The sequence below is a fragment of the Neodiprion virginianus genome, chromosome 1 (assembly GCF_021901495.1).
Source record: "Neodiprion virginianus isolate iyNeoVirg1 chromosome 1, iyNeoVirg1.1, whole genome shotgun sequence".
Lineage (NCBI taxonomy): Eukaryota > Metazoa > Arthropoda > Insecta > Hymenoptera > Diprionidae > Neodiprion > Neodiprion virginianus.
In genome coordinates, this window is record NC_060877.1 from 33362354 (window position 1) to 33384006 (window position 21653).

The 21653-nt window shown below is 43.7% G+C and overlaps 1 protein-coding gene across 1 annotated transcript in view; it reads left to right on the plus strand.

The window, feature by feature from the left end:
* LOC124303818 (monocarboxylate transporter 11-like) overlaps positions 1 to 21228 on the plus strand; it is a 77033-nt gene extending 55805 nt beyond the window's left edge. The window contains exons 6-11 of the mRNA XM_046761533.1: positions 1952 to 2120; positions 3119 to 3283; positions 8992 to 9274; positions 10499 to 10673; positions 16251 to 16457; positions 17063 to 21228. Coding sequence (XP_046617489.1) covers positions 1952 to 2120; positions 3119 to 3283; positions 8992 to 9274; positions 10499 to 10673; positions 16251 to 16457; positions 17063 to 17454 — 1391 coding nt within the window. The 3' untranslated portion in view covers positions 17455 to 21228. The remainder of the gene's footprint in view (positions 1 to 1951; positions 2121 to 3118; positions 3284 to 8991; positions 9275 to 10498; positions 10674 to 16250; positions 16458 to 17062) is intronic.
* The last annotated feature ends 425 nt before the right edge of the window (positions 21229 to 21653 follow it).

Sequence of the window (21653 nt, forward strand, 5' to 3'; positions counted from 1 at the left end):
ATTGTTTCGCAATTTAAACCGGCGAGCTAGTTTTAATCGAGAAATTAGCAATTTCGTTATTCGCCGTAGGTGCGTATCTACATAAAACTATATTGTACAGGTACACGTATAAATTTAATCTGTACACTGTACGTACACCCGCCGTTATACGTCAAATCTGTGATACAGTGAAGCCTGCAGCTACTGTCCGCGATGCCGGAGCGACAATAATCCTCCGTGGATCTGTTTATTGTATCAAAGCAGCTTAATTACCCTGCACTGTCAAGTCCGAAGATCTCTGAATCAGTTTATCGTTCGAATAAACGGCTTTATACACCCAACATATCCCAGGGATGTAAATTCACCGCGAGATATCCGAAACGGTACGTGCGGTGGCATATTTCGTGCCGCACGTCCTGCTGCAGAACTTGGCCATGAAAGCTCAGTTTCTATTTCACGGTACTCAAAGTCGATATACACGCCAAGCCCGGCGAAGAGCTGGCCAATAGCGAATCCAATGGAGCGAAGAGTTTATAGAGCGTGCACGCGGCAGCGGCTGCAAGCTCACGATCGGCGGCATCGGAGGTTCGTCGGAAAGCCATTTGTGCGGGACTCACGGCGTGGGATCAGGGATACCGTTTGTTTGGTTTTTGCTTCCCTGCTTTCGCCGTTCGCCAAATTTCTCGTAAAGCCCGTGGCTCGCTGAATTATTACGTCGAGTCGTTCGCTCTGACACGAGGCGGTTTCCACAATAGTCGGGAGTATTAAATTCGATGCTCGGAACGAGGCTACCCTCCCATCGGATGATCGGCTTACGATTTTCCAGACCTATTCGTAATGTCTGGTCCGCCTCGAGACAGACGAGCACATAACGCACAGACGCGTCTCCGGTTCGAGCTCGACCCACATCCGGAAGCGAGGAGTTTTTGTCAAATGAGGCGCCAGTTTCCTCAGGGAATCTTATACGGACTCGGTCCTCCACCCTTCCATATATCTCACCCCCGAACGAAGGCGAAAAGTTTTGTTTTGCATTCGATGCGAATACAATTCAGAGTGTCTTCTGAATCAAGGTGTTTTTATAGAGATTCGATGTGATCGATGGATGTTTGGAAATCGAGTTCGTTTTATCGTTCCAAATCTGACATCATGTTCCTCCTTTTTACTATCGTGTCCGCAGCATACACCCGCCTCTTTCTCGAATCCCGGAAACCCCGTAGTTCAATTTTGTTTTCCCAATCCTGCCTCGTATACGGCGATTTTTTCTTCTCCTTATTTCTCTTTCTTTGTTTTCCCGATCCACGAAAACATGCGGCGTCTCGCATATTGATCGAACCGAACGGCGTGAGTTTAACCCTGACAAACTGGAAAGGTAAAGATTCAGTCACGCGATTTCTGTTATTCAACGTTCATGGAAGGTGGATAATTTCTCAGGCCAATGAGAAACACCAAGATTTCACGAACGACGGATATTTGGCACAGCTTTCAAGCTAATCTTCATTCGTCGGAAATCGATCATTATAACCGTTCGCGTTGTTAAGCTTCTAGGACTCCTCCAGGTATATCCTACCCGCACCAAGGTGATTAGCGGCGGAATAATCCCCGCCGGATAAGCCTAAATCGTTCCTCACAGAATAATACTATGCCAATAATTGGAATGCCAATTAGGCAGCCATTGCACATATTGCTTCGAAACACAGCCGGAATGGATTTCAGCGGTGGTTGTTCCCCTGATTCACTCTCAGCGAAGAACTTTGAATTGGCGCGTGATACGTCGGACTAATTACCAAATTAATTAGCACGTCGTACCACCTGTTTGAATTTTACCTACAGGTAAACCTCGCGATCTTGTAACAACCGCATTTCCTGTATACGTATACTTGGATCCCACAAATTTGTATACCTTTTTTCCCGTTCGGTCGAAGAGCAGAGAGGTGCAGGCTAACCTTTTCCACCCTTCTCCCTCCTGTTTCAGCCTGGGTTGGAGCCCTCAGCGCCGCCGTGTCTAGGGGTTCGGCGCCCCTCGTCGTCGGCGCCTGTCGTCGAGGTAGCACGCGCCTCACGGCCGTCATCGGAGGTCTCGTTCTGGCCCTCGCGTCGCTCTTCACTTCTTTCGCTGTTCAGATGCACCAGGTTCTCCTGAGGTGAGTAATTAGCGCGGTCTTGATTTCGTCGCGGCTAACTTTCCGCTCCGAGGTTTTTACGAGGGGAAAATAACAATCGAGACTTGAATCAAACTGTCAGCACAACGCAGTGGAAGAGCGGGATCGATGTTGGTACATACGTTCCGAACGTGAAATTTGCTTCGTGTAAACATTTGTCGAAGCGTTAAAATCCAACAGGTTTGCGTGTTGACTGGAGCGAATGGCGATGGGAAACATATACGAGGGACGAAGTTGGGCTTTGATTTGTGACAGGTAACAGACCGACCATTGAATGAAAGTCGTTGAGCCGAGTGGCAGCGTTTGGCATTACATTTAAGTCGGGGTGTATTTGTCGCAAAAGTTTCCTGAATGAGCTCAATTCACGGGCTGCCTGCGGGATGCTGATGAATTTCGCGCTGAACATGGCGTACTTGTGGATCGTGTACAAGCTAAATCCATCCGCCGAATGCAGGTACCGCCGTTAGTTGGAAACAAAACTTACTTCGTGTTCGGATTTAGTTGATGAAAAGTAAAAAAACAAGGGGAGAAATATCGCTGCCCAGCGGGTGGGTTCATAACATGCAAATACACACGTACATGTTTACTCTAGGTAGAAGAGCAGCGGTTTAAAAATTTGAGAAAAATATTCAGAACCCCCGGGGCTGGGGCGAGAAAAAGCTCGACGATGACGTGAAAAAAGTTTTCTTCTCACGGGGCCTCGTGTCGAGAAACTAATGGGTTTTTCAGGGATCCTCGTATAATCAAGTGACAACAAGCGCTTGTATAATACGGAATATCTCGTCGTAGCTGTTTTTACTCCAAAGGTCATCCGGAGCTTGCGGACTTTTTAATCGGAAGGGGAAGGATTATTTTTATACTCGGTGACGAGCGCGAGTCGACGTTGACGTAGGTGGATGAAAATCGGTGCAAAAAAGTTAAAGAAAGACAAATACAAACCGTCCCGCTTGACCTGCGTCAACTTATGTCACGTTCTACAGTTACGGACTCGTCCTTGGCGCTGGTGCTGGTCTGGTGAAGGAAACGGCCGGCCTCGTCCTGGGACACTACTTCCGAAAACGGAGGGAATTCGTCGAGATGGTCGTGCAGGCCGGAACCGGGGTCGGAATTGCCCTCTTCAGTGTTTTCTACAGGGAGGCCGTTGGGTGAGTGGAAACAGAGATTCAGAATCTCCGCAGAATTGCAAGTCCTGATTATCCTGCAGCAAGGCAGGACACGCGTGTGGTTCGATCGATAGCCGACGATTTTGTTCAGCATATACACACTGCGTGAAACGAAATTCATTTCGGTTGTAATTTGCAGCCGTGTTATATAATGCCTTAATTCGGTAAGAATTATGCGGGAGTTAAATCAGCCAGAGCTATATATCCAAAATGCGAAATGTTACTCGGGTAGAATAATATCGCTTTGCCGAGTAATTTCATTATTGGAAAACCATAGCTTCGCTTATCCCTTACGTATTATACATACACATATCTATACTCGAATGTACGCGGCGGGGTTTTCATCTCGTTTCACCTGATCGCGGATGGGCATCTTACCCGAGCTTTTTCGTAATCTCTTCCCTCGGCGTAGAATCAAATCTCCGCGTTTGCATCACCGTCTTCATTATCATTCGATTTTCATTGTTACATTCGTTCAGCTGAACAGAAAACGAATTTTGTTCATATTTGGGATGCTGATTTGACCGAATTGACAAACGCTGAAGTAGGCAAAAATTTATATGACTAGTGCTTCGAGGGTCAAAATCGTGCGTGTCTGTCCAACACACATCCGTGCATTCCATAACTTGTTTCGGTATCCGCTTCATCTATCCATTATATGTATGCCCTCGTCGTTTTAAAGCTCGATCGGACAGAAGCTTCGTATTATACCTATGTAGATGCGTACCGACATCACTCGCGGTGGTACATGCGGTGAATCACGAAGCGATAATAATCTCTCGTTAAATAACCTCGTATCTCGATCAACGCCACGTATTAAACATCCCTCTAGGAAGTTCTAGCGTTGTCGGTGCAATTTTTACGACAGTCGTTGTTGCAGAGAAGTGGAAAATATTTATAATCTTGGCTGCAGCATCTGCAAGGGTGGGTTTACGCGTTCGACGCGACGAGGTCAAAGAACGGCTCGTAAAATTCATCCGATAAAACATTTCCCGATATCACATCGTACAGGGTTAATTACACAGGCGTTATAACCGCGTATCGGGTGTCACGCGTGCGGACCGTGTCGTTTGACGATGACGCGTATCGCCGTGGAGACCGAACGATATTCAGCCACTGTGACCTATAAAACGCGCGAGAATTGTCACGACAAACACCCGTCGAAAATCAAATATACACACTCGAGGAAATATGGTGGCTGTATAGTAGGTATATACCTATGTGTACGGGAAATGGTAGATGTACGGTGATAAAATTTCCAATAAAAGAAACGCTGGTTTCTCGTATAACGCATGCGTGTCTATCGATATCGGTATATTTATACCTACGTATTGTGCAAGTAAGTACATACCCATATACGTGCGATGCGCGTGAAACATGCCTACAACGTTCGCATTGGAAGCCTGACGCAATGCAATCTGTAAGATTTCCTGTACAAAACGGCCTTCTCGTAAATTTACATTTCACACACCGGCTTCTTCGGTGTAACTAAATTCATTCTTTTTACCATCCCAAAAATTAAGCGCGTATGCATAGTACACGTGGTATATTATATGCACATGGTGGTTACGCGGATTTAGAGGTAGGTTTTTATTTTGCCGATATGGCGTTAAAAACAACTTTCGTCAAATTGAATTTAAATATTTTGAATGTTCATTTTTTAGTATTCCAGACGTAAAAAAATCACTACTATATGTTACCACTTTCACCGCTACAATAACTGTCGCCGGTATCACTACCAAGTATTATTGATATGCCGTGAAAGCGTTGTGAAATATGAAATGCCATGGTTGGCCGGACACCAAATTCCGAATTAGTTGCCTCGCTGGCATGGAATGTCATATTTTTTATTGCAAATTGAATTTCATTCTGAATCAGATTGCTCTTGATGTGATTGAATTTTGAAAAACGGTATAAATTTGCAGCATGAAATACACGCACGCTTTCGCCCCGCGTTGCCTCTTCATTTGCGCCGTCCTCGCTTCGTTAGGAGGTTGAGATAAATTTTCGGCAGCAGATTCGACAGTCGGGTTACGATGGTCGTTCGACGTTTATGAATATTCATATTCCTTTATCCAAAACCCATTGAGAACTGTACAGTCCGTCTTTGAGGGACGGGGTGCAAATTCTGAATTGGAAAAGATCCGAAAGCTCTAAATTCCGAATTTTTTGCTAGCGAAACTCAAAGTAAAGAAATCAAACTTTAACGAAATATGAAAGTTTCTAATGGTCCAAAGTCCGACACTCAAAGTTCCTAAGGTGCGAAAATGAGAAAATTTAAAAATCTGAAACGTCGAAATTCCAAATGATCGAAGATTTTCAGCTCTATGAATTTCTGGCTTGGAGATATTTCACCACTTTGATCTTCTTTGTTCTGGATTTTCGATATTTTCACTTTCGGAATCCTGGTAATTCTGATTATCGGTTTTTCTAATTTTTTATACCCACTCGTTGAGTAAACTACGCTGTGTGAGTATATTTAAAATTTCAAAATTTTACTCCATCGAAACTTTAGTGTTCGGAACTTTGTTCCATCGTAACTTGAATTTTCGAAATTTAGCATTTCGAAACTTTTAGCCGTCGGATTTCCAACCATTCGATACTTCGTTGTTCCGTAAAAGTTTGATTTCTTTACTTCGCTAAGTTTCACCGCCATATAATTCGGAATTAGAAGCTTTCGGAACTTCGGCACCGTCCCGTCTTCGACTCGGGGCTAAACGCGCTCGTCGATCGTAGCCGCATCTGCGCGGGAGAATAATCGAGTCAGGAAATTCGATTTGTTGATGCATCGAGCGGTTTGTAAAGGATCGCTGGAGATTAATGCAGGGCTTGTCGCTCCGGGGGCTTTTGCATCTCTTCCTCCGCCTGATTGAGAGTCGCAAAGCGTGCTGCATCGCAGCCAACCGTCGCTGTTGACACCCGCGTTTACCCGACGTCGGACCGACGCTTGAGCTGCTCCACTCGCTCGCTCCCGATCCGCCACCGTCCAATTTCCCCGCCGCGATAAACGCCTGCTTTCCCATTACACCATCGCGCGCGTTTCCATGTCGATGTCTGTATAGGAATGAAGATTTCCGGGAAAAGCCACGGAATTTCGTTCTTCTCTTCGCCAAAATATGATAATAGCGATGAGAATGTTTTTTTCATCAATTCGGGTCACAATCCTGTACAGTGTTCGATATCGCTTCAAGTTCGTGCCTGTACACACACATCTAAATTTCTCGTCTGTAAACGAAAAACCAAAGAACTTCACGACTTTTCTCACACAGTTTTCGAGTTATTTAATTGAAATGACGGAAATTTAATTCTAGGTACGACGGTCAAGGGAATTGCTTGCCTCAATCGTCATTTATCCATGCGTGGAATTATAACGACATTCCGAAAGTAGAGAACTCAGTTCCTACACTGAAACGATTTCTACATCCAATATACATTACACATAGAGACGAGCTTACGGAGATAATTTTCAAACGGATTTCGTAAGAAGCTCCGTACTTCGATTACGCCTGAATCATTTCAGGAGCGATTGTTTGTCGGGATTTAATATTGAAAAGTGTAAAGTTGAAAATTTACTCGGACTCGAACGTTAATTGTCACGTAGGCCGCAGATCGTGCAATTCGAAGGCCGAGTTAAGCGGCTAATTTTTAAGAAAACCACGAAAGCACTCAGGGAAGGCTGAAAGCTCGAGGGGTGATTTAAGTCAGGCCTCGACTTCGGTAAGAATCTCGCTCCCAACTCTCTGCCGTTAAACGGGTATAATTTTCCCGGGCAATAGGGGGGTGATTTACATTTCAGAATGTTGTACCTACTCCCCGAGGAGAGAAGACGATTACCTACCAAGGTCTGTATGCGCGGCTCGCGTAGCGACGTCGTCACACCTGGTGCATCGTGCACTCGGAGTTTCCCGGTGCAATGAAGTCCCCGATATGAAATGAAACCTGGCGTAGTGAGGACGATCAACACAAACTTCCGTAATTGCCGACTAATGAAAGCTCCGAGAGCCAACGGAGCGTGCGGCAACAACGACCCTGTCCAACTTTCGAGCTTTGATATTGCCTTGTACCTACTCCGTTCGCGATTCTCGGTTCCCTCCGCTTTTTGCCCGCCACGTCCCGGCTTTTCTCTCGTCGAATGTAATAACTTAATTATACGGAAGAAAGAATTCCGCCGGGCGGTTTGCTTCTGGTCTTCGAGAGTAACGGTAATATTGCGGGTAATGGACGTCGCTGTACGCCGGGTTGATACGACTTATATACGTTCCATTTGTCATTTTTACTCTACCTGCGTACGCGGGTACCGGAGACGTCTCGTTGTCGCATCGCGTAGCCTTGTTGCGGGGAAGGAGAATCTCGTTAAGGGCACCGTTTATCCGAGAACGACCCAGCCTGATGTGCGCTTATTATTGCCGGTTCGGAGTCGATTTTCTACCTTTGTCTTCGCCCCGGCTCAAGTATTACCCCACTAGAGGGAAGTATTAATTCTACCCGCGCTCTAAGCCTGCCCGGTATTCCGAGGCTCGAAAGGCTTTTCATGTCAGTCGTCTCCGATTATGTATTCAAATCCTTTTCATTCAAACTTGAACTTCCGAAATTCAGCTTGCAGGGCATGAGAACCGAGCACGTGCTTTTCATACGTCCACATTTGACGGTGACAAGAAAGGAGGAATTAGAAAGAAAGGAAACGAGGCTCTCTGCATCCCCTCATCTTTTACCGAAGCGAGTGTGCAAAAATCTTTAAAACCGTACATTAGAAGTTTTAATCAAGAAAATAGATCATCGTACTTACAATTAGAAAAATATCGATTATGTCGGTAAATGTTTGCAGCATGGAAAATTCCAGTTATTAAGTTTATCCCCTTGACTTGTCAACAAAGTTAAGTAGAGGAAATCTCGTATCAATATTGACAGTTCCAAGATCGCTTTCACCGTACTTTCCAAACATTTCTGTGTCCGGATCCGACCGTTAGACTTTGAGTTCGCGTTAGCTAACTTCCATGACTAATAGAAGTAGTTTACCCTCGGTTCGCGAAGAAAACAGGCCTCGCCGTTTCTCGTCTTTCGTTTCGTTTTCGAGAATCATTCTTCCTATTCCTTCGACTGGAATACACCGTACACAACGATCTCGATTCAATAACTATATTAGTTCGTGATTGTTTACAGTATTACAGAATCTCTGATTTAAGCGAAGCGGTTTTGAATTTCGAAACTTGAGGTCATCTGCTCGTCCGCTACCCACAGGTCGATAAAACTTCTAAAACAGCCAATTCGACCGATCACGTTTTCACCGGCATGACTCCGGGAGTAGCTTTTATCTCGAATCTTGCCCTCGATCCATCCATTAGCGCCGAGCCATGAGTTATGCGGTTAGATAACGTCGGAAAGCTGTGACACGAGTTAATTAGCCGCGTCAAAAAACGTCGGTATTAAAACATGACCGTTCGCCGTTAAAGGTAGTGAAATATTTCCCTCATATATTTTCACCGAGATCGCACGGACGGCTTTGAATTGGATTCAACCCTCCCTCGGACTGTGTCTAAAATTTCGAACACCCACACGGCCGTCGCTCTTCGCGCGTGTAGATCGACGACAGTCGTTACCAAGCGTTCCTCGTTTTCGACGAAAGGATATCCCGAATCCTCTGCAAGCTTAACTTCTTTGATGTATTTTTTTCCTTTCTGTTTTCCGTACAGGAAATTAGGCTGGAGATTGGGCCTTCAGTCTGTCACTGGGGCCCTCTCCCTCGCCTTTTTCTTGGGCCTCGTCTACAGGAGCGCCTCTCTCTATCATCCTCAGCGCCGGGCGATTCTCCACCTGAAGAACCAGCAGAGCAAGGTCAAAGAGCGGAAGCCCGCTCTAAGAACGCCCCGGCAACCCTTGGTCGACCTAAGTCCACTGGGGAGTCGACCTGTCCGGATGTTGATGCTCGCCGCAGGAGCTGCCGGTTTCGGCCTCTACTCGCCTGCATTTTACATCGTGAGTTCAACTATTTAATTCCGATGGGTAAATTAGAGGGAGGGTAGGGTTTAATTTTCACAGTCTTATTCAACGATATTGACCTGTTTGCACAATTCAATTTTCCTGAATCTGATCTGATTTTATCTACATTGACGGATCTGCTTGTGTGGGAGTTGAAGCAAAAAAAAAAAAACATTGATTCAAACATCACAGAGAGATCGGTCAAGTTTCGTGTTCGACTTTTATTTTATAGTGTTGTTTTCGAGAGTCGCATTATACGTATGCGCTTTAGACGCGGAGTAGGATGTAAGTTCAAATTCGCTAGAAAAAAATACGCCTCAAACTTTCTTCTTGTGTCTATAATTTGACTTGAAATTTCATCAGCAAATATACTTATCAAACTTGTGCAATTTCTGAAGTTGGATACTTCGCGGAACTTGTAATCTCGTGTTTTGTGCGTCTATTCGTATACGCGGGTGCAACAATATTTGAGAGCTAAAAAGATAATTTGATTACGGCACACCGAAGAAAAGGATCGTTTGGATCGACGAAGACATTCTTGTAAGCAGCGAAGACAATATTTTACGTCACTTAATCAAATCGTTCTTGAGTAAACAAGATATTACTTTCTAATGACAAATATTTAGTTACCTTGAGCAAAGCGTCGTCATTGCCGTTCGCAAAAATATCTTCATTGATTCAAACAATTATTTTCCTCCGTGTATCAGTGAATAAAATTTTGCTTCAATGTTACGATTGCCATCTTGCGTTATAAATTTTTGAATAACCTTTTACCGCAAAATTAAAGAAACTCACAGATGATTACCGAACCTGTCAAAGCAACGCCTACGTATATAAAATCCGAAGGATAAACATCAATTCAAATTGTAACGAGAAAAAGAACAGTAGAAAAAAAAAATAAATAAATAACAACAATAATGTATGAAGGAAAGGTTTAAAAAATAAAAAAATGTTAATTGATCCACTTGGGATTACGCGCGTTCCTGTATTATTATTGCACAGGACTAAAATCTCCATGAATACGTAACAATCTTACGACTTCGTTGTAATTTTATACACCCTGCAGGGTTAATACTGTGATCCCAGCCTTAGCATAAGCTCCTGAATACCTAAAATCGCAGCGAAGGTCCGCCGAACCTTTGCCGCGGGATATCGCGTTGCAAATTACCCACATAACCAACGATTCAAACTTCGCAATGTGGCAACTGGTCCTGATTCCAGGCTCTCCAAGGATACCAGGACGGCCTGGAAGCCAGCGCTCTGGTCCTGCTTCAGACGTGTCTGGGTCTTGCTGCTGCGCTTGGCTGTGCAGGATGGGGAGTGATCACGGCCAGACCATCGGCCCAGTGTCTCGTTTCGAGGCAATACTTGTGCCAAGCCGCGCTCATCGGTGTCGGTCAGTATGCGGTCCCTCATCCAAAAATTCTTTGTCCCATTTTTTCAAGAGAGAACGGTCGCTGCTCGCCGGATGGAAGACAATGCGCTCCGTTCGTTGAAAAGGGGAAAACAGGGAGGGGGAAAATTGAGGGAAAGAAAAGGAAGTTTGCCGAAGAGGCAAAACAAGGGTACTTTTTCCGATATTAAACGTGCTCGTGTTTCGGTTGCTTGGGACCATTAGCCCGGGCTCTTTGCAAACACTCGGATAACTTCCCCTTTTCAATCTCTCCGCATCCGCTTCTGCCTGCAGCTTCCGGAATCCTTCTTCACCGCTATAAACTCTCGGCCTGGTTCAGAGCTATCAACCCCCTGCCGTTGACCTCGCGCGGTAATGAGATTCCTGCGTAAACAGCCCCCTGTCGCCAAACCCTCCAACCCCTTTCCTCGCTCGAGTTTTGGCCTGGAAGTGTCATTAGTGATTATCACCCCTTCGCCAATTGACTTTAGCGGTGGAATTCTATCGACTCGACTTCCCGTGCTAACCTCGTTAGACTTTGTTCTTCGATTCGACATTCCGGGATGCGGTAGCGGACAGATTTCACGGCCATTCGGGAGGTTTGATTCGGTATTTTCACCTTTGGCAAATTCATGATAAAAACGTTGAATTCCCCCGGGTGTGATGTGGATAGAAAGGAATACACGGTTTTGAAATAATATCATCCCGCACGAGAGATTTATTCGTGCCGTCTATTCGGTGAACTCCTGTTCACATATCTGTATAAATAAATTGGGTCTATTTGGTAGAAATATTGAAACGTACGGTGGAAGGGACGCGAGGGGAGCCGAATGACGGGGGGAAACTTTGGCTTGGTGGGCGAAGTGAACCGCTGATCTTCTTCGTTTTCTATAAACCGTTTCCGATAGCGTCGTGGATACGCGAGGGATTCGGTAAATTTGAGTTGACACCCGGTGGCTGTATCGATAGCGTTAAACGATCGACTTTACGCGGGGGTAAAGGTCGGAAGGAAAAGAGAGCGAGATGTCCAAGGGCTGACGGAGGCTCGAGAGAGCGGCGAGAATTCGGATGGAACAAGAGAAGCCGGGATTCGACATCGCCGCGGTTTTACTTGTTGATCCAGCATTCCCATCCGAATGTCGAATCTCGACTGCGGTCTGCCAACCAGCTTAGCCCGTCTTGCCCTTCAACGACCCATTGAAATGGTAATTCTTCTTCCCCCGCATCGCCGCTTCGAGAGGATAAAATCGTAATTTATTTTCACCCCTTCAGGATCTGCAGCTTCTCCGCTTCTTCCGTTTCTGGTGTCTTGATTCGCTTCCTCTCACTGCAGCTTCTCACGTTCTATGAGCCGAGATCTTACTTACCTGGAAGATTTGCACTCAGCCATTTTCTTCTCGGCAAAGATGATGTATACGTTGCTTATAGTTCTCAAGCGTGGTTTGTACAGCTTAAGTTATGAAGCGGTAACGGAGATCCACTTATAACCCGTCGCTTCTTATATAGGGGAGAAAGTTCGACGCTTCGTTCGCGTGTTATACGCCCGTATCTAGTGAAAGGATGATTTGTTAGATTTGCAAGCTCGGGGGTAGCTGCAGGATTCACATGCCGAAACGTTACGCATACAGGAGTGTAGAAAATAGCGATACCAATTTGATTTTAGTGGTAAGCAAGAAGCTCCGAGAGCCTCTTGCCTTCCAAAATAAAAGGAACGAGCAAATCTACGGACGTGGTTGAAATGAAAGAAGAAAAACCGTCCACCACACAGGAGAGAGAGACTGAAGTCAATGCTTTTCGTCCTTTATTAGATTAGTCGTGCCCCGGCACGACACCGTGGCCGATCCTTGAGCACGAGGCTCGTTAGTGGAGTAATTCCTTTACGCCTCATGACACCGAAGCTGGCTGTTCAAGGTAGCCATTTTTCAAGGGAAAATCAGGAGAGCGCATTCCAGGATAATACAATCGTTTGAAAACAGCGTTTAATTGTTCAAATGCAATGACAGAACGGGTATTTTATTAAAAGACAATTCGTCATACATGTATACTATAATATGCCAAAAAAAAAACTTTTTTTCAAACGCGTATCAAAATTTTGGAAAAGCATCTGAAGTAGAATATGTCAGCCAAATATAAGCTCTTAATATTGATATTTAGAGGTGCCTGTTTTATTTTTTCCATCTTTCATTTAAGTAACATGTCAAAAAAAAATCGGAAAATTGTAGAATCTTTTTTCTCTCGTAAATGGCTTAATTTCTTAATTATCTGTATGCAGTTTCTTATAGAAAATTTTGCGCTGTATAAAAATGTACTGAGATAGTATTTTCCTAACTCTAACGGATTAAGAAATATTCAAAACGACTCGATGTTTATATGCGGATATCTCCATTGGTACACCCTTATGTATACCCGTGTTTTTGCAGGCTACTGCTGCTTGTCATGTCGGCTCATTAGATCCTGGATGTGTATAATCGGAGTTGAAATGGTGGATAGAATAGGAGGAATCCGACCGCAGAAGTTGTGAATAAGTTTCAGTGCGTGCGCGCGGCACCAGCTAGACTGAAACCACTAAATATTCAGGGGTTGGTTAACACGCTGCAATATTCAGCAGCCATGCACAGAACAAGTAGGAAAAAGTGGCGAGTGGGAAATAGAGAATGGGAATTCTTTTCACTCCCGGAGCGAGTGCTTGGCGATATGGGATGCAGTTCGGGGGCGAGCGAGTCGAGTGCGCGAAACTTGCAGTTTGCACCTCACGGTTTTAGCTTCCACTCGAGAAGAAGGAACCGAGTTCAAAGGAAAAACTAACGCCCGCCTCGAGGTAAAACCCGACGTTTTTCAGTCTTAAACGAGGTCCGTCAGTCACTGAAAATTAACCTGCGAACTCAGGACTTGACGTAAAAAGCAATGAAAGATTTAAAGATCAAATAAATTATCACTCTAACAATTCCTTCGACATTCTCTTGGTTATACCATAGCGATTGCTCAGCATGTGAAATAACCACCTGAAACGTACGTTTTTTTGCAGTCGTATTTTGAGAAGAGAGGATCCGTTGTAAATACTTTGCTCTTCACCTCGCGTCGCCTAATCTGCTGATCTTTAGTTCCGTTTAGTTTTTAATCTGGCCTAATTACCCTCATCTAATCGATACATCGGGCAGCGCGCGTGCGGATGATTGGCTCTCATTTCAATTTAGTAAGACGGAGAAATTGGGGATATTGAGGGCGGTGCTCGATTCATAATAGAGGCTTTTTCCCTCGGCTCTCCGCAATAATCAAGCGAGGGGGGCTGGCTGGACGGCTCGATGTTTTTGTTCGTCACTACTCGCCGGTTAATTGTTGTTATCGAGCCCTCGGGGTGGGAGGCCTGGAAGCAGGGGCCCAAATGGTCCTCGAACAGTCTCTCACAATCAGTGCCGCCGCATATAGGTAGGTACTTGCTCGGAGTACAATGCCGCGTCGCGACGTCGCGAGATTCCCGCAGTTGACGAGGCGGATGGCGCCGGAATAAAAAAACGTGTTGCGTCTTACAAACGGCTTTTCAAAAACTCGGTCAGCAGCGTAAAAACCGTGTGAGAAAAATCCTGGGGCCACTTGTCAATCATCCACAAGTGTTGTCCTGCCTCTGGTACTCCACCCTGTAACGTTCAATTGCTTTGAATAATTACTAGGACGACCAGGATGCAGGGAATTGTTCAAAGATAGTTTAAAAACAACGAAATCAAATGAAGAATGACGATAGACAATTTTATTCGTGCGAAACAAAATTGCAGAGTATGAAGGATGTCGTTACCATTTCATTTAGGTGTAAGATGCTCCGAATCTTATACATTGACCCCGCGGATCCTTTGAATATACCATGTTGAAAAACCGTTTCCCTCGAAAAGCATCAAATGTCCATAAACAACTGCTTCCTAATGCAATGGCTGGGAGATTTGCAACGAAGATACGATAGTGCGAGGTACGGAAAGCCGGGGCATTAGCATGGTCGATGGCTTCTCCGGCTTCCCCCCATCGCTCCAAGCTCTGGTTGTCCCTGCCTCCCGACTTGTCTCCGTTCTTTTTTCACGTCCCTTTTTCTTGTTTTCTATTTTCATCCTGCTTATGTACCTCTTACTTCGGCTTTGTTTCGTTACGTATAACTCGCCTCAGCCGCTCTTAGGGGACCGTTGTTACACTGTCTAATAAAACTTTCCCTCGCTCTCTATTTCTTTCACCAATGCCTATACAGTATAGGTATGTAGGTACGCGTAATCTCGAGTTCGCGCTGCGTTCAACGAAACCTTTGAACTTATGTACAGCTATCGTTGATTTGCGGTACGTTAACCTTTATCATACGATGAGATCAAACTATAACTTTCCATTCAAGAGTTCCGAAAGGTAAATCTGTCGACGCCTTGTCACGACGTTTATTGCAAGTCTCGGAATTTCAAACCGTACGCAGGAGATTGTTGTTTTAATTAACCGATCTCGCGTGAAATTTTGATTTCTAGAATTCGCAATGTCGGAGATTGCGAAAATAACCCGAAAGCTGTGGATTTACAAAACTGGGCGACACGACGCCCCGTCATTTTGATCTTTTTCATCTCTGCTTTCCGTGTGTCGAGCTGTTTCGCATTCATTTCATTATTCTACCTCACAATCAGTATGCGAGGCTACTCTCATCCGCACGTTACGTACAATTCCGTCGAGACTTACTGCTTACCGAGCACATTTTACTGTTTTATTTGGAACGAGCTTTTCAAGAACTTTTTATGCAAATGGTGCTGAGTTTTTTTCATGCATATTTTCATGCATACATTATCTTTCGGACCTTTTATTTTTTGGATTAAACTCGAAGAACGGAGCGAATCATTCGTTGCACCATTTTGTCCGGCCGGAAATCGAGTCATGCGCTTGAAGCGATCGGCGTAGGTAAAGGAATATTCATGCAGGCATAGTGGACTTTGACTCCCTCAACCTGATCCTTTATACATGCAATAACCATGAATCGCGTTACTTTTGATCTTTGAAGTACCGAGTCTCCGTTGGTTATATAGCTACTGTAACGAATATGCGGCTTGCCTGGAACTTTAACCCACCGTCCGACCTCGCAATTTCATTCAGCTTCCCGCAGAAGGTGTATCTGATCACAATTAGATCATGGCTACTCTACAATTTCCCACTACTCTACATTCCAATGATATTCAGAAATTACACGACATGAAAACGTTTCACACTTTGGATCAACGAACGGGAGTTTCAATTCGATTTTTCCTTTACTCCAAAACATGTAACGAACGATGTTGATTCTGAAATGAAAACTCTTTCACTCCTGTCTTAAAAACTTGTATTAAACAGAATTCCGTTCGAATGGTGAAAAAATTTTGTACCATAGAGAGAAAGATGACGAAAAAATAAACGCTGTTGCGAGCTTTAAAAATATTCTTGGTCAATGTAAGGGAAAGCGTCGACGATCACTTTGATGTTCGGTAAAATCAACAGAAGGCAAGGTCGGACGGTTGTCGAAGTTCCTCGAATCCCCAGAGTCGAATTGATCCGCGGATTGGAAACGGATTTGGGTATAAACGTGATTGGTTTAAGCTGTGGCACAGGTGGCACTTGGCAGCGTTCAGGGCTACCATGGACTCGTTCTTGCTTCCGGACTGTACGGAGCTTCGCTCGGTGGCGTTCTCTACTCCCTGAAAATGCTGGCCCTCGAACGACTCAGGGCGAGACACTTCTCCAGGGCTTGGGCCCTGGTTCAGGCCGCCGAAGCCTTGCCTATTCTTCTAGGAGTTCCTCTGACAGGTCAGTATGATATTTAAACATTTTCCTGAGTAAGAGCACTCGATCAATAAGGATAGATATACCGATTGTGGCCACCTTAGAACCAGTCGTGGTCTTACAATTAGTTTTATCCAATTCTGATCATATTCATTACGTACGTGTGAGCGGAGGTTGTGTACACAAGTGGTGCAGAGGTGCTTCGATCTACGTAAACACTACGATTTTTAATTGATGTAGTTCTAACGATAAGTATTGGAGATCTTGTTTAAAACTTAAACAACGGTATATTTCAGTCACGAGTTCTGTAATTCAAAAGATAAGAATACAATTTAAGAAATGCAGAACTTTCTGAGGGTGGCTCCAAACGGTACAATGACTAGAAATAGCGAATATACCCTATATTTTGACTCTTCCATGGTTAAACTTAATCATGTGAAACGGAACATCGAGTCTCTGAGAACTCGATACCGTGACCGTTCTACTATACTGCCATTCTACTTTTTCACACCAACTCAAGTCCAACGATATTATTGTCCTTGAAAAAAGGCGAACGGCGAAAGCTCCCACCCCTTACTGCCGCGCGGGGACTCTGAACTTAAACTGAAAGCTTTTCCTCTGATCCATAGGTTACATGAACGCGAGCAGCCCGCGGGTCGGCTACTACGCGTGTACCCTGAGTTCGCTGTCGGGGGCGGCGTTGCTGTTTTTAGTGGGCTGGGGGCGACACCCGTCTTCGCCAGCTTTGGGACCCCCACCCCCGCCCTGCGCCTGCCCGCCGCCCCCGAGGCCCCGTCTCCCAAAATCGCAGAGTTTGCACGTGCCGCTGGCCATCGACGTGGATGACGACGCGATTCCGCAACCGATGGAGCTGCCGGGGTACTTCCACCCCCATTTTCACGGCACCCTCAGACCGAGCAAAAGCTACCCCGAGGGCCTGAGCTACCCGGAGTTTTACCGGACACGTCCCAGGGCTCATCGCGACGTCACCGTCATCGAACAAATTACGACGAGCGTCTGAAGCCCCTCGCCGAGTCTTATACTTAATTAGTCTCTATTAAGCGCCGGTCCGCCGTTTACGCCCGTTGGATGGGAAATTAACCAAGGCTGGGAGAGTGTGCTTCCCGCGGGGTGTGTTAAGCAATTCACGTCCGCCCGGACTTCCGGCATTTCATTTCACTAATCACGATCAATGACCAGGATTCTTCGCGGTTATTTACCTCAAACACCCTTGCTCATGGATAATTTATGATTGTTTATTAATCGTCGGATTGAATGTCAGAACACGTCGAAGGGAAACTTCGGTCGTCTAGGCATGTCCTAACCCTCGACGGCTACTTCGTAACGGGGTAAAATTACGTGCAAGAAGTTGTACCATCCGTGGGACGATTAAGGGTTGGAATTATAGCCGGTGGGTTAATTCGTCCAACACCGTAAAGACGCCCCTTGTTAGTCGAGAGTGACGTAACGCGCAGAATCGTTTTACGGTCCGTGCAATATTAATGGTTAGTCATTTTACTCACGACTTCCCCTTGTACCGCGTTCTAAGAACAGCTGCTACATTTTATTCAGTTTTCTTAATTTCTTTGTCTTTCCTTTTCCCATTTATATAAACTATTTCGTAGCCGGTAAAAGCGTCGCTGTGTACGCATGCAGATTGTACGTGTATAATACCAATCTCGGACGTAGATTATACCTGCATCACTTGACATGAATCATTTTTTACACTTTTTAACCATGGCAGAACAAGGCGTGATGAAAAATCCCCGTTGTTCGTATATATATGACGTGAAAAGTAATTAATAATTGAATCATATTACCGGTAGTATTTATGTATGTGAGGCATATTCTTATGTGCCGAAGATGCTCACGTATATAAATAAATTATACGCATATGAATTTTAAATTGATAATCCTTTATTTATCTACGAGAATATGGGAACAATTTTAAGCGGCCTGCCCCAAACGCGAAAAGTTTATCCGGTGTAGTTACTATACATACACATGTACGTTACGTGTTTGTAATTTGACTGCTTAACAGGTGAGATTTTACGATTCTACCGAAACTGGCAAGATTCGTTGATATAATCGTAGACATCGTGGAGCGAGATTAGGAAAGAAGAAGCTAAGAATGAGCTTCTTTGTCTTTAGAGATTTACAAATCGAATCAGCACCATGTATATGTAGGGGCGTGTAATGAAACATATAATTTTAAGAATTCATTTAATCAAACTGATCAATTAGTCGCGATTATTTATCTCGCGATGTATAACCTGTACATGTTTCAGTCTGCATTTTGAATCCAAATATAGGTGCATCAAAATAAGATTAATGAAGAACATTTCCGCGAGAGTCAATAAAACTCATCACTCATATTTTGAATTCTTTGCCTAATACTAATGAGCCGCAATTCTTACGTAGACTGATACGTATACGGATGCATTCGGAGATTGATAATCTGGAACAATAAGTAAATAGGTACGTGCGAAACAATCCGAAAGGGAGCCTACCTGCTAATTGCGTGAATCTCTCGACGAATATCGAATTGATTACCGTAATTTGAGGAATAGTGAACGGGATATCTTGATTTACTTTTATATCTACGATTACTAGTTGAACGAATGAAAAATAAAATTGTGTAAATTCTTTTTCTCTTACAAGTAAAACAGAAGAAGGTATAACGGTGATCAAATATCTGCGAATATATTACAGGTATAAATTTTTTCAACGAAAATTGTGATTCCGCAGTCCTGGCGACTAATATAATCGGCAGGTTGGTTCCATCTTTCTATAAAAAAAAATATACAGTATTTGTGTAATTTTTTTAAACTCGAAAATATAAACGAACGTTTAATTATATATGCGGTAGAAGAGATAGATAGAAAGTTTCGGAGCTGGTCTCCACGGGGGGTTTAATATATAGTATAATTTAATACAATTACTAGGTATGGACTATACATACAAAGAGGATAAAAAAAAATTACATGTAAAGTTATTGTATTGTCAATATAGACTAATTAACGGTATTCCCGCGCATACGTTTGTATTATACGTATATGAGTATGATATACAAGTGATGATGTATTAAAAATTTTCTCGCCCGTTGTTCAAAGTATGAATTTTGGGTTTGTGCTGTGAAATTGAATGTATACTCCATTCCCAGGCCTGGCTCATTGTCAATTTAACGAATACGTTAAAATTCATGGGGAGAACCCTGCTCGCCATGTTGGCCTTGCTCGCAATTAAACCTTGAGAATGCAATAGGCAGCTCCTTTTTATCCAGCGATCGTGATTCGAATATCACTCGGATACCGAGATCACTGCCAACTGTATAACTTTTGGTGTAAAACGGATGAGAGGTTTGAAGTATGTGATGCCACTCGCCTATGTTCCGTTATTGTTCCTTTTGACGAAACACGCAAGTGTGAATGCTGCTACCTACCTACCTGCAGACTAGGTACGACGTATCGTTGTGAAAAAAAAATCCAATTACTATCTGTATCGAAAAATAGTCAAGCGAAACTTGGAAATTTCTAGAATTAAGAGATTTTTTTAAATCCTATCACATTCACTACTTCGAGTTCTATACGATACTCAATTTTCGTTTTCACGTTGTCTTGATCTTGACGTTCTTAGCCCAGCTTCGACTTCTTGCTTATTGACAATCATCACCACATCTTAGGCGAACAGTCATTGTCTCGTCAAGTTTCCACCGACTCTGATTACGAGTTGAATTTTTCACCTGTCAACGTTGTATTGGCTTTAATTAGTCAAATGATAGTCGAATTTTCGTCAAGTGTGATGCCTAGGACAGAAATACACATGTATTGATAATTATCATCCGTATAAAATGCACTCATCAATCCAGATGTAGCTCGCAAGAGCTGCGATAGTTTTGCGACTAGACTTCCGAGCGGTTAACGTTGCAAGTCAATTGTACCTCTCACGATGATTTACGGAAGTCAAGTGTCGACTAATCTCAGTACCATAATATCCTTCCTGCAACCGCCGTTACGAGTAGGTGAACAAATTAAACGTGTAATATTGTTACGCATAGATACAGGTTACATGCGTTAGCTGATGAACCGCAGGGACAAATTTTTTGTAAGTCCCTGAACGATCGGTCAGCTTGTAGAGTTTATTTGATTTCCAGTGCGAGCAATGCTGGATAATAATTTCATACAACGTATAATTATTTCTAGAACAACTCCCAGTCAAGTTGAATGAATTTTTTTTAAATAAAAACTGAGTTTCTTTTCTTCTTCACCCGATCTGTGCATACAGAGGATAATGCTCGAATATCGTTGTAATACGGAGTAACTGCAGCTTTTCAACGACTTTTCGTGCCCGAGCCTTTATTTAAACCTCTTTGCTACGCATATTCGAGCCGTGTATTCTTTAAGTAAGAGAATCGTCGGCCATACGGACATTAATCACTGTAAATACATATTACTGTCGATTGTTTGAGCCGAGAGGAAGCAATGAATTAATAAAACAACATTCCTCCAGACAACGTCTGTCACCATTAAATATGTTTCTTCAGCTTTATAATGACAGCTGCTAATTGCAGCACGTGGGCAAATGCAGGCTATATGATCAAGCGACTCGTACATACGTCAATTGTAAGCACATGTCGCTCTGCGATTAATGTATTCAGGTGGGTAAGACTATCGGATCGTATTACGCTTCTTGTGCAATATAACGAATTACTCCGTGAAACATTGTCTGGCTATCGTCGTGATCGAAAAACCGATTCGAACCTGATGATTTTGGATACCTCGAAGGTTAGCGCGTGATTATATTTTTATTTAGATTTATATTAGATTATAAAGGTAGCTGCTATAGTATTATCGAAAATATGACTAATCTATTTTTTGAAGTTTCAGTTATATAGAACGTAATACTGAATAAAGGAAAATGGTATGCGTGTTACGATTATCATCGCATTTGCTGGATAACTGATTGAGATTATACATACAGTTGTGCAAATATTGTCGTATGCTCGTTTGTATTTGAGAATGGTCTGAAAAAAAATGTAAAAAATTATTTCTTCCACGTTCTCGTAATCTCATTTCGGAGAACGTCGAGCAACTTGTATCCTTGGGCCCAATATCATGTTATCGTTCACAAGCAACTTGACGCATTTGACGGATCGTCATAGTAAATGTTCGACCGATCGGTTGTATTTGAACGTAATTTTCGACGCTTGATTTCTGAAAA